This window comes from Nesoenas mayeri, assembly GCF_963082525.1.
Source record: "Nesoenas mayeri genome assembly, chromosome: 4".
NCBI classification, from domain to species: Eukaryota; Metazoa; Chordata; class Aves; order Columbiformes; family Columbidae; genus Nesoenas; species Nesoenas mayeri.
In genome coordinates this window covers 31,645,593-31,666,590 of record NC_137540.1, presented here as the reverse complement: position 1 = coordinate 31,666,590, position 20,998 = coordinate 31,645,593, and the positions used below count along the sequence as shown (strand labels likewise).

Genomic DNA, 20,998 nt, shown 5'->3' with positions numbered 1-20,998 from the left:
CAATGCTCATCATTTGGGTACTTAACTTACTAAAAAACATTTGGATTTCAAACATATTAGTGTGGCCTGAAACAGATCTTAGATACTTTTCCCTTTACAGGCTAATACACTTTAACAGCTGCAGCAGTTATCTTGGTAATAGAATATAAAAAGGCAAGATTGGTAAGCAGTTTGCCCAGCTTTTAGCTAGATATTTTGCTAATTTCAAAGACTTAAAGAAACCACAGCATTCACTCTGTAATATAGGAAATGTACAGCATGTAAATCACTGTTTTCATAAGAACATCCTACCAAACAGGAAAATGCAGTAAAACAGAAATTAAATCTATAACTACAAAGAGATTTATTTTCACATCTGTTCATTTGAGATCAGTTCAAACTTTTCAAAATCAGAAATTGCTGAAGCTACATAATTCATTAAAATATAACTTTTACTACTCTATTGTGGCGCTGTTGTTTTTAAATGGAAGACACTGACATTACTGGCATGTTTATCACTTTGTATTTCTCATTGTTTAATGCTAGCTTATATTTTCTACAATATATATTAATACTTGCATAGTGAATTAAATATTAATTAACTACAATCCTCCTGCTATAGACAATCAATTCTGCTGAGAAAATATGAAAACAGATACTTTTTTATTAGGTAGTACCTGCAAAAAGAGACACAAAGCATTATCCGTCCTAGCAACAATACATTAAAGTAATATATGCAGTACAAGAAAAAAAAGGAGAGAAGAGTCTCAGGGACAAAGATTAATTCTATTCATTAATCTGCTTCAGGAAAGTGAACTGTGTATCAAGGAATGAATAAATCTCCAGTTACATTTCAAATCAGAACAATACCTGTGACATTTAAAGCAAGCTTCAATGCAATGTAATAGTAAAATTCTTCAGCCTGACACCATTTCAAGGTGCTCAAGGACTTCTCTTCCTGTAAATGCATACCAATTCAACACTGAGTAGTTTCCACTAGTCCCTTGACAGATACAACAACTATAGCATATATTCTCTATTTTAACAACCCAGCTACCAGAGAATATAAGCAGGTTGTCATTAATGTACATCTCAATGTGTACATTTACACAAAATGTTCAAAGAAGCTACAGAACATTGTATTCTTAACCATATGAAAATATGCCTAAAGATTTTAAATTGAGAAATACAGACAAAAAAATCAGTTACCTTTACCTGGAAATGGTCCTGCCTCAACAACTCCCTCTTTGGTGCTGTCAAAGCCATGAGATGTTATTTTGGTTTCAGAAAGTCCAAGTCCAACTGGTAACGAACGTTTCAAGTCCTTAGAAATATTTGAATAAAAGTAGAAAGTTAATGCATAAAAGAAGTGATTCAAAAGTCTTACAATGCAGTTTCAGCAGCCCTCAGACAGACAATTCTGCCTTTAGCCTGGAGTGTCTTTACTGGTGTTAGAGCATTCTACTGCTATGCACAAATAAAACATAAATGAATGAGAAATACTGTAAGAATAGCCTATGTACTTATTCTAAAATTTTTTATGTTGATGAACCACTAGGATGCCATCTCTTAAGAGCAGCAGTTACCAAAAATGAGGCTCATAACATCACATTATGTGGTCTGACACTGGTCCAATCAACCGTACCAATTTGATGATGTATCTAGTTAAAAACTGACAGGGGTACAAAATGATCTAAGAGTAAGAGAAGACAACATTTTACAAACAAAAATTGTGGAAGCAACTATCATCCTAAAGATTAAAAAAAAATTCATTCTAAGCAAGAAATAGCTTTAAAATTCACAGCACTGTTAATTTCTACAAACAGCACATGAAATGTCTTTAGTATTTCACATGGGAGAAACATCCAGAAAGGTATCACTTCAGCAGCTTCCTTCTGAGCATCTACTCGACAACATAAGTGCTCAAATCACAAAGTTACCATTTACTTCCATTTGCTTTTGAAACTCGATTTAAAATTGCCTCAGATAACCTTGTTTAACTTTAGAGAGCTAGAATTAACTACAACTTTAAACTTTCAGTTAACTGAAGTCTTCACATCAGCCCAGTACAGGCATATTACTTAACTATGAATTTGTCCGCCATAATTCAGATACCATCCAACTGCCCATTTCTGCTATCTTGTCTCTCCCAAAGGTTTCCCAGACTATATTTCCAGCCATCTGACTAAAGGTTAAGCCTCTGGTGTTATGGCATATACTTAGAGCTTTAAAGAAAGCTCAGCTACTCAAAGCAACTTAAAACCACTAAATTGTAAAAGTAAAAAGTGAGTGGAAATGAAATAAAGGTAAATACACTTAAAAAAATTAAGTATCAAGAAACTGCAAAACTGGCAGTTTCTGGAGTCAGGTATTCTTTTGCATCCCCCTCTGCTTCCATACAGAGGCAAAAAAAGATGATAAAGTATAGAGGAGCAACAGTGAAATTTGCAGAGAAAAAGTATACATAGCATTAAGATGTCAGTGCCTGGACCTGTGCAGTAACTATTTATGCACCTTTAGAATCCAATCCATGTCTGACATGTTACTGTAGTCACTCAATCCACAAACCAGAAGCAAGCTAGTGCATAGGAATGATACTGCCCAGAGACTGACTGTCACAAAGTGCCTTTGGATCACATTCCCACAGATTTAGTTAGTTGTCTTTAGTTTAAGACAAATTCCTAGGAGTTTATGCAATTACCATCAAGCAGAAGTATTTTAATACTGTGACTTAACTAAGACCTAGAGGTATAAAAGCCCTACAACTCAGAAGATGCCCAAGAAGTCAAAAGGCTGGATTACCTATCCCATTCTCAGTCATTTAGCATGCTAAAGGCCCAAAGAAGCAAACGCATGAAATACAGATACACATTAAGCTGTACTAGCTTGATTTGGTCTAGTCAAAACAGTGCAAGCCTATATTGTACAGAGCATTTAAACCACTTTAATTCTTTGTTAAAATCCTATTTAATTAGTTCAAATCACCATATTAAACTAATCACATTTTAGTAAGGTTAGCCTTCTTTACACAAGCCTAACAGGGACATTCTTCAGTTTATTATACAGATTATCTAAAACAACCAGTATGAATTTTTGACATATCAATCCTGTTGAGACAGTGAACACAGCAAAGAAGTCACTCAGAGCTTAGGAGGAGCCAAAGCAACTGGCTTAGCCAAAACTTAGTAGAAACTAAGAAGCAGACAACATCATATTAATTTCTTAGTTATGGCAGTCTATTATTAATGTATGACTAAGCATTATTTTTTGCTTAGTACCAACAGTAAGCTTAAAAGATTTGGGTTTATTTGCCTTTACTACCTCAAATAAAGGTGTTTTAAAAACCCCACAGCACTAGCTAGTTCAAAGAGTCCATTAAAAGTGGAGCAACTAAACTGGGAACAATGATTTGCTCTTTTTTTTTTTTAAATGATGGATAACATTTTAAATAAAACTACTCAAGTTACCTCTAAGAAAAATTTGCAACACATCTTATTGTAAAGTTCACAGTTTAAAGTTTCAAAGATTACAAGTCCCATGAAACAAAATGTTTATGTAGATAGATAAAACATCTACCCAGTCAGATAACTGGCTCTGAACTTTAACTTCTAACCCTAATTTGTGTGCAAGTGGAGGTCCTTGTACATATTCAGTATTTTCTTCTTCTTTGCTCTATTATATCACTCAGCTCCTGTTTTCCATGAATTAAGCCACTACATCCCCACATCAATATAAATTCAAGCATAAAAATAGATGGGAGAAGAGTTGAAGGCTTTAATCTATGCTGAAATGGCAAACATGGACTGAGACACTTCTTCTGTTCTCCAATACACTGCTCTTCACTCAGAAGACCCTTTTTTTTCCTACATTCCCTATGACTTACCTAACGTCATACCACAATCCAGCCTAAAATTAGCTTCCCTTCTACTCTCAACATTAACTTTCATACTTTGTTTTTTAAGACTGTATGAAGCAGACCACTTGGCAACAAAACAAAAGACTGGTCTTTTTCATTTCATCTCCTAAAACCAGTTTTCTAGAACTGACACAAAGTTATATTTTAGATCAGTCTACATTAATTAAAACATAATCGCCCAAAGTAAAATCTAACTATGCCAGTCAATACAGCAAAACCTAAGAAATGAACTCAGGTGTTTCAGGCGGGATGTGAGTGACAAGGTTGGCATTTTTTTTCCACAAGGTAAAAGACAAAAAAGAATTGACTTTATCTATTTGTGCAGACTGGCAATAACAGAACACAATACTGAAGCCATGCACTCAGATTCATCAGATACCAGAGCTTATTTCACAATTCTAGGAAGATAAATTGAAGACTCACAACAAAGTTAATTTATCTTTTGCAGCCTAAAGTTTATTACTGGTATCATATACATGTTTAATGAAGGGTTTGTCCCTGTGGGAGTACAAAAAGAGCCAGGAGAAGAGACCAAATACAGAAAATGAAAGGAAACAACTGGGTCAATTTCAGAGACTCAGACTGATATGAACTTCATATAGTTTAAACATAACAAGTAGCTTACAGCTGCCTGAAGACCTTTATAGGCAGAACAGTTTTTTTCATTAATTTATTCCTATGCAGTTTTCACACTAACATGTGCTATTGAATTATGAATAACATACCTCCTCACTCCTTCCCACAGTCTCCCCAGTGACATTACAACACCACTATTCCGATGACATAATTACAATAGCATAGGAGGAAAACTGTGTTCTGGAAGTTGGTAACACATTAAATAAACCAGTGAATAATATAAACCAGCAAGACCTTTTCCGTTTTGCAGAGTTTTCTTGTACAAAGTAGTAAGAAAAACATGTTTGATTAGGAAGTGCTGAAGTCCTCTGTTATTAAGACAGGCTAACAAACATCCAAACATTGGCAAATGGTTCTACACACCAAGCTCTTAAAGCTTAAGTGAGTTTCAGCAGAGCTTTTTCCTAATGAAGGGACATTAGGCATTTCATCCAATGACAACTGAAACTGTAGGCTTTTTTAGTTTAAAAAAGTTTCCATCCATCACACAGGCAAGACAAAACTTGTCAGAATTCCACAGGCATCTCTTATTATTACAAAGCAGACAGAATTAGAATGTAGCAGCATATTTCTGAATGAGACTTTACAATTAGGCAAACACTTAAGTTACCTTATAAATATGCTTTTGATTCTTTTTTTTAAAAATAAGGAACCAATAAGATGGATCTAGTAGAGCTATGTCACATTCTCACAGGACTGGAACTAATACACTTCCTTCTGAAATGACATTATGGCAATCTATGCTGTCTGATGCTCTGCACAACTAATAGCATTTTTTTTTTCAAGAACAAACAACTCCACTTGCCACTTCCAGGTAAATATATTTGCACTGCATTGCCTTGCAAAGTGAGGTACTTTTCATGCTTGAGTACATACAAATACTGCATTTGGTGGAAAATAAATATGCATTTTCATGCCTGAGCAGCTTACGGATGAGGTCTGATGGAAAGGCTAAACAGAACGCAAGTCTAGAGGGACATTTAATTTTGTAATTAAAGAACCCTGAAGAAAAGACTGTACAACTACCTCTTTACTCAATCTATCAAAAACATGCAATTGAAGCTGCTCAAGCATTTGTCACAAAATAGCTGCAGAAGACCAAATAAAAAATACAGGATAAATGATGTCTTATTGTTTGGATCTGAACTGTACAACATCTAGATGAATGGCTCCCTGATCATCATAATAAGAAAACAAGAAACCAAAATAACTTTGTTCCCCAGCTTCCCAGGAAGGTGTAATTGAAATCAGTACATTGGAGTTTGAGTGCTCTAAATTCTGCTGTGGTCACATACTCTTAATAAGCACTATGCTAACAGTACAACTTAAAGTGGTTACGGTTTCTTGCCCCCTTCTTAAGCAACCTCCTAAAAAACAGTATTTGTCTTGTCATTTCCATAAGAGTACAAGAAAAAAGACCCCTGAAAAATTGGCAAAGAAATTGTGGTGCAATGCATATTGCTTTAGGTTAAAACAAAAAATTACCTGGCAAGGAAAAAAAGAGAAAGCATAGCATTAAGCATTAGAAATAACAAACACAAAGCAAGATGAATAGCAGCTAAATATTAGAATTTGAGAGTAACAGAGTAGTAAACAGACCTAGATGTTAATTCCAAGAAGTTTGTTTTGTTTATAAGAAGACTTGATTATCACAGATTCTGAGTTCAGGTCACACATACAGGCATTAACTTGTACAAGACAGTTCAAAAAAAATATTTGAAGTGCACTTCATTTTCACTGATCTCAGAATAAGCACTGTGAAAATAATTACAGCAGCAAACACAACTATGCTTGCATAATATAAATGTTCTGCTACTCGACCAAATATTGGACAATTTTTTGTGAAAGTGGAAGTTTCAAAATACAGTTAACTCCAGGCCAGCAAAATAATTAGTATGCCAGCAAAAACCTACTTCAACTTTTATATGTGGCCATAAACAAAAACTACCTTAACATTTCAACTTTCCACAGAAAATGGTGATTATGTTTTAACTGCAGAAGAGATCTGACCCAATCAACAAGAATGCTAGTTCCATTTACTGTAACTAGTAATTATGCAGGACACTGAAGAAGCAATTATTATGTAATGTATAGATAACTTGGACAGCAGTCCAGTCACAGCAGCATCAAGGTCATCAGGCATAAACAGTGTATCTGTTTCTCTACTTCCAGAGGAACCCAAATTCATTACCACATACATAGGTACATCTTAATGAAATAAAGGGAAAACTAAATATTGATCAAACATTGTCTTAATTTTTACATTAGATTACTGGTAGATCTTAGCTGAACAATTAATCATACGAAACAGAAGCCTTCCCTCATCGTAGTGCTATTCATAAAAAAATCATGGCCCCTTCAGCAGAAGCAGAAAAAATGCCCACTAATAAGCACAGTGTTTTTTAATAAGAGCTCTAATACGGATGTATTTCCATCTCATGAAGTTTTATACAACTTTTCACAGCCATGCTCTCTATACGACTACCATCCAGTTATAGTCAAATGGTCTCAGATGTTGTTTTCAGTATGCATTTTATCTTGAAATATATTTAAAATACATATTTTTACATATTTAAATATCATTTTCATTTATAACAATAATATAATAAATACATGTTTTAAACTATACTTTTAATATATATATAAAATGTATGTTTTCCTGTTTTATGAATAAAATTGGTGGATTAAAAATCAGTATCCTAAAGGCTTAGAGTCAATCATTAGAAACGTATACACTTGACTGTGCATTACACAACACTCAGTACTTAAACAATTTAACATTCAGAAAAATTTGCCACTTTCATACAAAAAAGTTATTGCAATGTGCAGTATCTGCTTTGGCTTTTTTTAGTCAACTTTAAGAATAATTTATCAGCTTTGAAGTTTTTAGATTAAAGCTAAAACTAGAAGACAAAATGAGGCAGAAGCTGATTTTACCAATATTCAGGAAGTATATGTAATTTGGTTTTCAACTTATGAAGGTTCTCCCCTGTGATCAGCATTTTAACAGGAGAGAATAAAATGAAGTTCTGCTGAGCATTTCTTTTAGAAATAATCCTGCACTGCAAGTCAGAATGGGACTGTTACAGCTTAGAGATTTCCTTAAAATCTAAGTCTCAACAGATATCAAACAAATACGGATAACTAGTCTTCGTATTTCCAGATGAGAAGAAGAATAATAATCAAAGTAAAGAGGCCCCAACAAATTCCATCGGCTGTACCACAGCGCCCTCTGCTGCTCAGCCGGGCACAAGGAAAACCGATAGTAAAATACATAAAGGTTGTGGGAAAGAACTCAAAATTGTGCACAGATGATTATGGAAGTATAACTTTTTTTTCAACATACAACAAATAAGATGGATTACGATACATCTCATCTATATATCATACAAAAAAAAAACAACACAGCAGTAATTTTCCACTTTCTAGACGAGAAAACTTACCTCTCTCCTGCTTACAATTTTGAATCAGAATGTGACTGTATTTACTTCCAGGCATGTTCCCTCAAAACTTAATACTCCCTAGAAGTAATTTGCTTCAAACCACTTGATATTTATTCATAAAAAAAATGTAGGATTTGGTGTCCTGAATTCACAGGACCTGTGAAGTCTTGTATTTTTAAAATGCTTGTTGTCCTGCTGTTGTCCTGTCCTGTCCTTATTATAAAAATAAGATTGGCAGCTTAAAAATCAGTATCCTCAAGGATCAGAAACAAGGACATAGAAGCATAGACACTTAATTGTGCACTACAGAGCACCAAATTCTTTACATTATTTCATGTTCAGAAATATTTGTCATTACTAATGTGCCTTTTGTACAAAAAAGGTTACTGAAATGTGCAATCACATTATGTTATGTCAACTTTAATAATAATTTATTAGCCTCAAAGGAGTTTCCATTAAAGCTCTAGAAAACTATGTCAAGTGAAGTCTGCTATGCATTGGATTGTAACTTCAGTATTTCTGATAATGGTATCTTTTCAGACAGGAAAGAAAATTCTTACCCTGTTAAAGCTGTGCTCACGAGAATCTTCCAGTTGTCCATTGCTAGTCACAGGAATTTCTGCCGCTGAATTTCTGGGAGACTCTTGAGCCATTGCACCTTCCTATAATATAAGATGAAACAGGTTAGCATTTGTCTTAAATTTCCAATGAGTAATCTAGATGAACCTATTTGACATGTAGGTTTCGTAACAATCGATTTTACTCCAAACTCCTATTGGCAATATTCTGATATACTAAGTCTATATACCTTAATTTAATCACATACCCAAATCACATTAATATACCAGCACAGATCAGAGAGAAGTAATTCAAAACTTCAGGATCTAAGAGAAAAGAAACACTATGATTTAACCCATTGATATGGAGGGTGAGAGGGTATCAGACACAAATGAGACATGTGAGGCCAGACAAGTATCTTCTACACGTACTTGACCCTTAGAGCAGTTTACATATCTTGAACAATAAAAAGGTGAGCTTGGCTAAAAATAAATAAATAGAATCGCACTATGTAATGATCAGCAAGAAATATTAGAGAAGTGCAATGAGTTTTAACATGTGTTAAAAAAGTGCAATTGTTCCAAACTTGGAAATAGTTTAACTTCCCTATTTTATCATAATACAGTGCCACCTTCTGACTAAGCTGTTAGTATGCAACTCTCAGTCAACAGCGGTAAGTCTAAAGCGAAATGCAGAAACAAGAACTTAAAAGCATCAATTCAAATCAAGAATTGAAGATAGTTTCCAAATGCAGCTGTGTTATGAACAGTAGCAGCGGTGAAACAACTACTTTCAAGAATGCCCTAAGGTATAAGCTAGAAGAGCCATCCTCAGAAGAAATGCACAGTTACAGGCATCCTAACACTCTCAAACTAAGACTGAAAAATTTCGACGTTCTCAAAAAGCAAGCCTTAACTCTGCAAGACAGCTTCGTTAGTCAACTTCAGTGTAAACAGTAGAAAAATCAACACACATCCAAAGCAGTGTTTGTTCAACTACCTACATAAAAGTTGTCTGAAGTCATCAAGCCAGCCCATGCCCCAGTGCAAGACTGGCAAGACACTGTCAACGGGTACTTGAGAATAGATGCTTTCTTCCCTTGAACCTCTAAAATCATCAGACTGAACCAGCTGAATGGGTCAGGGTGAGGCCAAGTCTGAGATGAGGCTAAAGCACCAGCAGCTTCTCCAACCACATGTGAAGCTTTTACAGAATATCCATACAACACAACAATTCTACTGGTACTGAGGATCACCTGCATCATTCTCAGTGACAACATCTGTCATACCCCATTGCTGATATTTCCCACGTTTTCACCTATCAACACTTCATCTACATCAGTGAGTTTAATTTCCTTAGTAAACCTCGAGGCCACCCAAACTGTTTTTCTGACTAGTCACTCTCTGTAGGCTCCAATAAATGTGCTCCTCTAACAAAGGCTTATTATGGCTTTCAAAGTCTTATTATCATAACTTCTTACAAAGACTGTGAACTACTGAGACTTCACTTCTGTTGGTCTTTTGAAGCAGAGCTCACTACTCAAACTTCATTTGTTATCTACAAAATCTGATTTACATTTCTGAAAGCATAATATGCTTCTTCAATTAGCAGCATAGAACACCACAACAAATTTAAAGAAAAAGGCAAGGAAATCTAAGTCCATCAAGTTCTGAGTGAATGCTGCCTTTTACCCATAGGGAGAAGGGAAAGAAAAAGGCCAAGGAAAGGCCACTCTAAGAACCATACATTTGAACTACAATCCATGGATGCACACTCAAAATACCATTTGAGGTGATACATTTTCCCCTTTTGATGATCAAGACCTTCTCTACTACAACTTAGCAAAACTGAATTGAAAGCTACTCTTTCAAAAAATCATGCTTTATGAAACTTCCCTAAAAATGAGAAGCTAAACATTTCAAAAGCACAGCTTTTGAAAAAATTCTAAATACACAGACAACAGATTTCGAATAATGTAAGAAAAAGTCAGTGTGTTAGAAATTCAAGGAAATGTGTTTTTATAACACACTAACTTACTCTATCAGCCTCCCTCATTAAGGATCCAGTAAGTGCCCTCTTTCAGCACTGGGAAGGAGTAGCTCCTATACCATATACTCACATCAGCCTAGCATCCCAAATTCTCCATATAGTCCAGTCTCCACCCACAATTACAACACAGAACAGCTTTTCTGGGGGTCATTCTTCATAAAACAGAAGAAACTCAAAACTCATAGCCTTTAAGTAAATGAAAATATTGTAGTACTCCAAAAGGTCCATGTTTACAAGTAGTTTTAAAACAATAATTTGTTTAGTTTCATAAAATACAGAACACCTGGAGTTAGAAGGGACCCATAAAGATCATTGAGTCCAACTCCCTGCTCCTTGCAAGGACTTGCTAGTTACCTGCCATTTTAGATTTTAATTTAGGAAATCTGTCCACTTGCTCAAGCTTCTAAAGCTTGCTCTAAATCTTGCATCTGCTTAAACTCCAAGATTGCTAGGAACTATATTTCTACTTGACACAGCAAAGCAAGATATTTTTCGAAATGCTATGCCTGTCACAGCTACCTGCACAACACCAAAACATTAGCATAGGCTAATACAGCTATTTCGTTGTTCTTTCTGCCAACTGTCAGAAAACACAATGTCAAGGGGAAGTCATGTACTGTCACTTCATTTGGCAGGGGTCACAGATAAAACTGCATCTCCAAATTTAATTAAAGACAAAACAAATACTTGGCGTGGATGCTTTTCATCAAGAATCCCAAATCATTTTGCTGATATTATACATTGATATATGTTTATGCATTTATTCAGATATATAGATGCTTGCACATATGCATACTTCTCTAATAAATACATATATTAGAAAATAAAAAAAAATCATCAGCTTCTCTGGATAACCCACGAAATCTAAAAACACCTAGAAGCAATTAACAGGTTTTTTAGGTGTTTCTACATATCAACTTCAGAGAAAGCAAAAAATTACTTGCTAACTTCAGTTTCACATTACATCTGAACTAAAACACCATCTCCCATTGCTGAAAGGGTGTTTCACTACACCCCTTTTCCAGTTCCTACTGTGAGCACCAGAGTGTCCCATCTCCCAGCCACAACACGTCCCTGCCACTCACCTGACTGCACAGTAAACAGACTCAGCTCACTAGCCTGAAAACAGACCTTTTCACCAGGTTCATTTCCCACAGTTGCAGTGCAATGAGGTCAGACAAGTACTACAGACAGGAACTGAGCAGCTGAAAAAGGGAAGTGGCATGAACTGCTAATTCGGCTCAGACATAACAAGAAATCACCACCTGCATTTTAGTCAACAGTCTACAAAGAACAAGTCCTTGCCCTTTTTTTTCCTTTTTGCCCTTTACCCCTATCTCTTCCCCCACCTCTTCCCTGGGCCAGAACAATGTGTTTGTACAGCAAACAAGATAGCTGAAATGTAGCAGGTTAAAAGAAGGCGACCTATGCCCAAAAAGGGGATGGGTAATTTTTCCACTCAAATTGGTTCTCCAACACAGTTCATCACACAGCTCCATCTCTTGTACCTACAAAACAGAGGGGGTAATAATGCAATTAAACACTACTCAGATGCAGGACTGCTCTCAGCCACAGCACCAGCTTACTTCAGCAGCACAGTATCTCAAAATACTGTAGCTGCAGACTACTGCCAAAACCACTGGCCATTTCTCTTTACTTCCGGATGCATGTTCCTGCAGCCTCCCACAATCCTGGCCAGCTTACTGATCTGAGAGAAAACTGAGACACCAGATCACAACAGTATTTCATTAGAACAGTGAGTATGATTGCTGACTGAAAGTGTCCCTTTGGCAAGCACAGCCCATAGCTGATTTAAACCAAGTACATAAAGAAACTGCATCCTCAGAAGAACATCTATCATATGTAGGAAGACTCTAAAGTAAATACAAAAGTTCCTAAATTTGCATTGATGTATTAGGCATTAATGAAATAAGCACTATGGAAAATCATGAAGGATATTTTATATAGAAAAATATATTAATCCTTTAGTAACTTTTTTAGCACATCTTAGTTTGCAAATATCAGATTTAGAGATACACTAAATATCTATGGAATCACTATTCCGTTTTTTATAAAAGTTTAAAAACAATTCACTGGTATTGAAACTCTAATAGCCATAAGGTCAGCATTGTGTTTTTTCATTCTCACTCTAGAGCAGCCAGGGAAACATTTACTCTTTACCTTTCTGAAACAGCCTCCCAAACACATCCAATTGGCTAAATATTACTGAGAACCTTAGGAATTTGTTCATTATTTTAAAAAGTCACAGACTTATTTACTATGAAGATGCAAGCTGTATCTACTCCCAAGAAAAAAGATTCACCACTGCAGCAGCAGACAGAATGCATTGTTAAAGTGAGGTTACACAGAAACTGCTGCCTTTCAAGTACCAACTCTTGTTTCCCGCAGCACCTACATATTTCAGACTTCACCCCACCTAAACCTATTCAGCTTATAAAACAAATACCACAGCACGGCAAAAGACTACTGGTTGAAGTAATCCTTTATTAACTAACTGGGTTGCTCTTAATAGCGTCTCAAAACCAAACCCACCCATTCAAGATAACATGCATGAACTCATATCCCCACACTAATTTACTGTGCCATGTATACCAGAATTTTTGGCAGTCTGAAACTGTTGCTGGGATTGGTTGATTTTTACAGTAACAAACCATCCACCCAATCACCTCAGAGTCAGACTGGACCTCCTCTGCAGCTGGATGAGATTCATCAAGAGTTGTGGATTCATTGCTGCGTTCTGACATATCTGAAAATAAAATAGGTTTGGCATGCATTAATTGATGTGACAGGAGTTGGATGCCACACCTTACAGAAACCAAAGCAAGCTTTCAGAAAACATTTATTTTATAAGCTCTACTAAAGCAAAAAGAAACATCTCTTTTGATGACAACCAGGTCTTTAGCTATCCAAAATCTAACCAAGACTAGGAACATAGTCTAGCATAAACTCCCATTGCCAAAGCAACCTTCCCTGCACAGACAGCTAAGTTTGCAACATAAAACCCAGCAAATCAAACAAGGTTCTGCAGCTGATATTTACTGTCACCTGTAATAACACACTGACTGTATCCTACCATTGCAAAGATCCAATTCTGTTAAGACATGAGATTTAACCAAACATTGCAAGTCCTATCAATGCTAAGTCACTGAAACCTAGTAAGCTGTTCAGTCTGTTAACTAGAAATAGAATCTCATTCATTTTATTCTCAAAAAGATCTCATGAAAGTCAGTAACACTGAGCACACACACAAGTAAACAACTCTGAGCAGAGCAATCATGAAAGCTAAGTTAACTAATTTAGCTTAAATAAGCAGAGTATCTAAACTTGATTTCAAACAGTTGGTATCTACAAGGGACATTACAATTCACTCAGCTGTTTGAGAGAAGGAGACAATAATTAAAAATTAAACAGAGCCTGTCAGTATTGAGTATAATCACACATGACTTCAGTTAATTAAGTCTTGCACTATTTTATATACATTCAGCCAAATATCAGATTAAGAAAATTATATAGAGAGAACTATTTATATCGTATTTCAGTTTCCCAAGCTATAAAGCATTTTAATTAAAGCAAATAATTAATAAGGTAAGCAGCTCACATGACAAGGGAAATAAAATAAGGACACAAAAGCTGAGAAACTGAAACACGTAGATCATATTACACTAGATAACCTATTACTTTAGTTTGGAAAGCCAAACATTTAAAGTAAGGTATTTTCTCCATTAAAAAAAAAAAAAATCATTCACTGAATTAAGTTCAGTTTTTCTCCAACCAATACAAAGTCCATTTCAAAGGACTTGAAGAATGATAACATCTTCATGTACCTTTCTTAATTTTCTATAATTCTTTTGAATATGAAAGACCACACAGCGGAGGTGCTGTTTACCCACACAGTCCTGCCCGAAATCTGTTCATCGTTGAAAAACACCTCCATGCTTAACAGCTTATTTCTGAGCAGATAAAGAATTTCCATTATGGACTAGAAGAGTAAGTGTGATTTCTTTGCTCTGCTGATTAAACAAGAAAATAAATTCACCGTGCAGCACAGTCTTGGTTAAGACAATCTGTACCTCAATTTTATCATATTAGTAATCCTGGAGTTATGTTTGTACCCTACATACAAACTTACACACCATGGCAATGCTGTTTAAAACTACTAAATGCTATAAGGAGCAAAAATATTTTCTTGATAGCATTAAGAACTCTTAACAACCTAATCTAGAGGCATAAGCCATCTCACAAACCCATGCAGAAGACACCGCATAAAGACAAATAATTCATATTATAAACAAAAATTCACCATTTGTGTTACAACCTACCCTCACCCATTTTTCTGTAAAGTATTTCCTGCAAGTAGTATCAACACTTCCAACACAGCTCTGCCAGATCACACAGACCAACTTCAAAACATGAGAAGGTAAAAACTGTAGATTAAAGGTAGCTTTTGTAAAAAGTTTAACTGTATATTGTAGTTTAACTATAGAATTCCCTGATGACTGCTATATAGCAAAAAAAAAAAAAAAAGGGAATGTAAACATCAAATGCTGGATATAAGGATAAAAAAATTTCTACATGTTTACAAAGATTCAGAAGATAACATGTGTATGTGAATTGTGGCAAACATGGCACCTATATACATATATTGCTTTTATTTAAGGTTCCATTTTATAAATGCATATAGATTTTTGTATCTCAGTAGTTCCCGATTTGCTCTTGCAGGTGTCAGAGAAACGGACATTCTTTAAGAGCTTGATAATCTTCAGTACAGTATGAATTCCATGTACCAGGACACTAATGAGCATCAACTGCAATTACAACAACTCAGAGATGTTCTACATGGAAGAAACATGTCTGATCCATATTCTGAGAGGAATTTAAGCCAAAACCCTGCCCTCATCACTCCTGCCCCTATGAATTTTTTGTGTTTCTTTTGTTGATTTTTTGTTCATTTGGTTGTTTTTGTTGCTGTGTTTTGTTTTTATTCCCAATTCCCCCTCCACTCCCCCCCCGCCCCGCCCCCCAATTCTGCAAATCCACACAAATACTTGTACCAGAGTAGAAGAGAGGAGACAGAATAGACTGAGAATCTTCCCCCCATGGCAAAGACACCTTAAATGCATATTGGATTACAACCTCAGTCATTTTAAATTCTGCTTACCACAAATAAAACTACACAAGTTTTAAGTCCTGGGGATTTATATACCATTTCTTCAACTGATAAAGTAAAAAGTAAAGCAAACCAAAACCTTATTAACAACATACTAAGCATCCTGTAAGATGAAGACTTCAGAGACATTTAACCAATTATAATTAGTGGTTATACAAGGACGCTTATGAATTTGGTTTTTTATATGAGAAGTCCATATTTGCTTATTCATGCATCTATGAGTTAAATGTAATCAACAATAAATTAATCTTGAATAAGGGATTTATTCTTAACATAATTACATTACTTCAGTAAATTACTTATGGTCTTGGAAACAAGAACCATGGGATTCTCAATAATTACACCTGTTTTTCTAAGCAGTATGTGCAGGCTCCTTAAGTTTTTCCTTTATATTAATTGCCAAAAAGGTAAAAGCAAGATATCTTCTCTCCAAATAAAGTTGATTACACACTTCTGTTGTTGTCTTATTACTCCACACACAGATAAGAATTAAGGTTTTTGTAACACTGCATAAAATGCAAGCGCTGGTGGAAAATAATGATAACACATATTTTCTTAATTTCATTTTCTAACTAAGAGTACTACCCCTTATTCTTGACAAGATCACGATCAATTGCTTTTTTTAAAGAATTTGAAGAACTGCATTAAACACTTTCTGCTCTGATCACACCATAGTTTTCTCTTTATGCTCTTGAATTCCCTGGCTGCTCCACTTGCAAGATCTAATTATGCTTAAAAGTTACACAACTTGATGGAGATAAAGACTGGAGAACAGAACCTTCCACACTTCCTACTCCAGGTCAACCTGTTCCATGGCACTTCAGCACTCTGCCCCGTCCAGATTACCTAAAGCATGGGCTCCCATTATGGTTCCAACTTCTACCAAAACAGAAAAAAAGCAGCTGATCAAGATACTGCCTCAGCTTACAATTTTTCTAGCCTAGTATTCTTCCGTACTATTTATTCCTTGCATTTTAACTGTGTGTGTGCACATACATATATACACAAACATATACATGAATCAGACAGCTGTTTAGTTTTGGAGTTGCACTGATCAAATTACATCCTTCTCCAGCTCTGCAAGAGAACCATTTTTACCTTTTCTGGAGAATCAAGACTTAGATAACAAAGCCACTGACTGCAAGTGCCAGTTCCACCAAGCACGAAAAGAAGACATTGAAAATACATCCAGTTCAGGGGATGCAAAACGAAAAGCTATGAGGAGGGTTCAGTCAACAATGAGAGATCAGGCATGTACTCTAAGCAACACTAGAAGAATTGCTCATAGTTTGTAAACAATACCAGATGCAACATCTGCTTGTCACACAACACCACACTGTTTCCATATTTTAACAATAGTAAGCCAGCTGCAAAAGACAAATTGGAACACTTAAAACAATAATTGTCAGGGTGTGGAATAAGCCCCAGGGGCATAAAATTTATGCAATATCTACAGCGTTTTCCTCCACCAACAGTCACCTTCCCTTTCCCTCTCATGAATCCCAGCTTCTACCAAGCTCAGGCTCTGCCCGGCCTCTCTCGGTGCCCACCACCCCCTGGGGCAAGGACCTTCCTGCGAACCCCGCAGACAGACGAGGAGATGGGCAGAGCCCCCCAGCACCGCGCTCCCGACCCCTACGGGAAGGGCACCGCCCGGCCGCCGGCCCCTGGGGCGGTGGGAAGCGGGCGGGAGCAGCCCCCGGTGGGCCCCGCTGGAGGCTGCGGGCTCCCCTCACGCCGCTGACAGGCCCAGCCGCCCGCATCCAGGGTCTGCCGGGGAAGCGGAGGCCGTTCCCGCGGCGCGACACGTAGGACGGGACGGAAGGGAAGGTGAGGCCTCCCCGCCCCGCTGCAGCGAACGCCGGACTGGGCTGGGCCGGGCCTGGCCTGACCCGACACGAACCTGGGGCCCAGCGGCCCGCCCCTCACCTGCCGGCGGCGCAGCTGCCGCCCCGGAGGCGTCGTGCTGAAGGAGAAGGCAGGGCGGGACGGAGGAAGGCAAGGGGGGAAGGAGGACACCGGGCGGGGCAGCGCCGCTGCCCCCTCTCCAGCTTTATTTTCTTCCTTCTCCGGTATCAGCAGGAGCCGGAAGCGCTTGGCCGGAAACGCAGCTGACGGCGGCCTCGCCGGGGAGTTGCGGCGGGCAGCGGCCTCTCTAGGCTGCGGCAGGGATGTCTATGGTCGCCTCCTGGCCGAGCGGTAGCCATGGCAACCAGAGCCGCGGCCGCAGCTCCTCGCCCGCTGACAGCGGCTCCTGCCCGCTCCTGCCGCGCCGGGGCTGTGTTACCGCCCGGCCGGGGCTGTGTTACCGCCCGGCCGGGGCCTCTGCGGGCCGAGGGGTGCGGAGAGGCGGCGGCGGAGCGCTTCACGGAATCCCAGAATGTTAGGGATTGGAAGGGACCTCAAAGGATCATCCAGTCCAATCCCCCTGCCGGAGCAGGAATGCCTAGGTGAGGCTACACAGGAAGGTGTCCAGGCGGGTTTTGAATGTCTCCAGAGAAGGAGACTCCACAACCTCCCTGGGCAGCCTGTTCCAGTGCTCTGTCACCCTCACTGAGAAGAAGTTTCTTCTCATATTTAAGTGAAACCTCCTGTGTTCCAGTTTGTACCCATTGCCCCTTGTCTTATCATTGGTTGTCACTGAGAAGAGCCTGGCTCCATCCTCATGACACTCACCCTTTGTATATCTGTAAACGTTAATGAGGTCACCCCTCAGTCCCCTCCAAACTAAAGAGACCCAGCTCCCTCAGCCTTTCCTCATAAGGGAGATGCTTCACTCCCTTAATCATCTTCATTGCCCTACGCTGGACCCTCTCCAGCAGTTCCCTGTCCTTCTTGAACTGAGGGGCCCAGAACTGGACACAATATTCCAGATGTGGTCTCACCAGGGCAGAGTAGAGTGAGAGGAGAACCTCTCTCGACCCACTAACCACCCCCCTTCCAATACACCCCAGGATGCCATTGGCCTTCCTGGCCACAAGGGCACAGTGCTGGCTCATGGTCATCCTGCTGTCCTTTAATCCTTGGCGAGATTAAACTGTGCAGCCCTGGCGTGTGTGTGCCAGCTGCAACCGGGAGGCTGCCCCTGCCCCTGCCAAGTGCCATGCCCGTGAGATCAGAGCATCGCCTTGAAAACGAGCCTTATGGAAAGCGCCAGCAGCCCGAAGCGGCAGAGCGGGAGCGTGCCTGCCCGGCGTGGGTGTGCGCGCCCGGGACGGGGAGCTCGGTACCATGGCAGAGGCTTCGGGGAGCCCTCCTCCACAACCGACAGTGAGGAGGAAAAAAAGCATCTCTATTGAGGAAAAAATTGACATCATAAGTGCTGTGGAAAGCGGTACGAAAAAGGCAGACATCGCAGCCAAGTATGGCATAAAGAAGAATTCCTTGTCTTCAATTATGAAGAATAAAGAAAAAGTTCTGGAAGCCTTTGAATCTTTACGATTTGATCCTAAAAGAAAAAGACTAAGGACTGCTTTTTATAGCGACCTGGAGGAGGCACTGGTGAAGTGGTACAGGATTGCTCAGTGCTTGAATGTGCCAGTAAATGGTCCTATGTTGCGCCTCAAGGCTAATGATTTTGCCCAGAAGCTTGGACATAGTGATTTTAAATGCAGTAATGGCTGGCTCGATCGTTTCAAGTCAAGGTATGGTTTAGTTTTCAGAGCTCATCCTGTACAAGCAGCTGCTACTACAGTGGATGCTCCAACTCTTTGGTGCCAAAATATTCTTCCTTATTATTTAAATGATTATCAGCCAAAAAACGTGTTTTATATACAGGAAACTGGGTTGTTGTATCAGATGTTACCACATAACACATTTGCATTTAAAGGAGAAACTTGTTCTGTAGGTGAGGTAAGCAAGAAGAGAATAACTGTAGTGGTGGGTACAAATATGGATGGCTCTGAGAAACTTCCTTTGCTTGTTATAGGAAAAAACAAGAGTCCTCGCTCTTTCAAAGATGTAGTGTCACTCCCTGTGGATTATGAAGCAAATGATATGGCATGGATGACTTCAGAAGTGTTCGAACAGTGGATGCGTAAACTCGATGACAGATTTCGAGCACAGCAGCGACAAGTAGTTATTCTTGTTGATTCTCTCCCAGCTCACCCAGAAGTAAAGAACCTGAAGTCTGTCAAGTTAGTGTTCCCTCCTCCAGACTCTTCTTCGAGTATAGCTGTGAAGCAAGGGGCTATCAGAAGTCTGAAGGTTAAATACAGGTGCTGTCTTATCAAGAGATTTGTTGACTGTGTAGAAGGTAATAAAGAGTTTATGCTGACTCTTCTCGATGCAGTTGAGATGTTGCACCTGTGCTGGAGGAAAGTAGCACCAAAGACTATTGCAAAAAGTTATAATGAAGCAGGATCCAAATTAGAAACCCAGGCAAATGATAATGACACAGAGTTTGGAAGTGATTTTGATTTGATTGCACGTGCACAGGCAGCTGGAGTGGAGTTTCCAGAAGGTTTGTCTTTGGAGGAATATGCAGCTCTAGATGATGGCTTGGTAACTTGTGAAATGCCCACAAATAACAAAAGAACGTGTGCCAAAGAAGGTGCATCAGATAAACCTGGGACATTGGTTGGTGATGAAGATGAGGATGAAGCTGATCGATTTCAGGGAGCTGAACAGCCTTTACCATCAAAACATGAGGCTTTGAGTGCTTTAGATACCCTTCGAAGGTTTCTCAGGAGTCAAGACTTGAATAATATTTTTCATGATTCCTTAGCTGACCTGGAGAATTTTATTCAACATGTAGCATGTAAATAAATATTTTAGTAAAATGTGAAAGCATGTAATGGAAAAAAAGGAATGGTATAAGTAAACAAAAATAGGCAGTTTAATAATTGTTGCTGCTATGTCCTCTAGCATGTCTTGCTCAGGTGCCTAGATGTACATAATGAAAGAAATTTGAAATTATGAAAAAGGGCTGTGAACTGAAGTTTTCCACAAAATCAGGTGGAAAGAACACAAAATTTGGGGTGGAGAGAGGAAATAAGTTGAACCTTTAAAATTATAACTGCAGTATGCACAATGGAGGCAAAAGCAATTCTTTGAGCAGTTTGGTACACTCAGAATGAACTGGTGCCCACTTGGAATTCTTTCTTCAGGAAAAGATTAGCACTTCTTCACATCGATAATTTCACCAGTGTCTCTGTTATTGTTGACAGTGGAACAATAAATATTTATCAGCTTGGTGCTTTTGATGCTTAAAAAAATGAATAACACAGA

At 38.4% G+C, this 20,998-nt stretch overlaps 2 protein-coding genes across 7 annotated transcripts in view; one reads left to right on the top strand and one right to left on the bottom strand.

Annotated features, from left to right (window-relative positions):
- Positions 1-17,835, bottom strand: part of ARFIP1 (ARF interacting protein 1) — a gene marked incomplete at its 5' end in the record, with an annotated part of 42,285 nt that extends 24,450 nt beyond the window's left edge. For 2 of the 6 annotated variants that reach the window (XM_080344099.1, XM_080344100.1), the window contains 4 exons: positions 1,189-1,303; positions 8,535-8,636; positions 13,269-13,348; positions 17,699-17,835. In XM_080344099.1, the coding sequence (XP_080200225.1) occupies positions 1,189-1,303; positions 8,535-8,636; positions 13,269-13,346 (295 nt within the window). Of the gene's footprint in view, positions 1-849; positions 938-1,188; positions 1,304-8,534; positions 8,637-13,194; positions 13,377-17,698 lie in introns of those variants that run through there. The other 4 variants (XM_080344097.1, XM_080344098.1, XM_080344101.1 and 1 more) reach the window with 4 other exon arrangements.
- A 1,165-nt stretch (positions 17,836-19,000) lies between these two features.
- TIGD4 (tigger transposable element derived 4) lies at positions 19,001-20,536 on the top strand (the record flags this gene model as incomplete). Its single annotated transcript, XM_080343840.1, has 1 exon — positions 19,001-20,536. One exon carries the CDS (start codon positions 19,001-19,003, stop codon positions 20,534-20,536), a length of 1,536 nt encoding a protein of 511 aa, XP_080199966.1.
- Between the last annotated feature and the right edge of the window lie 462 nt (positions 20,537-20,998).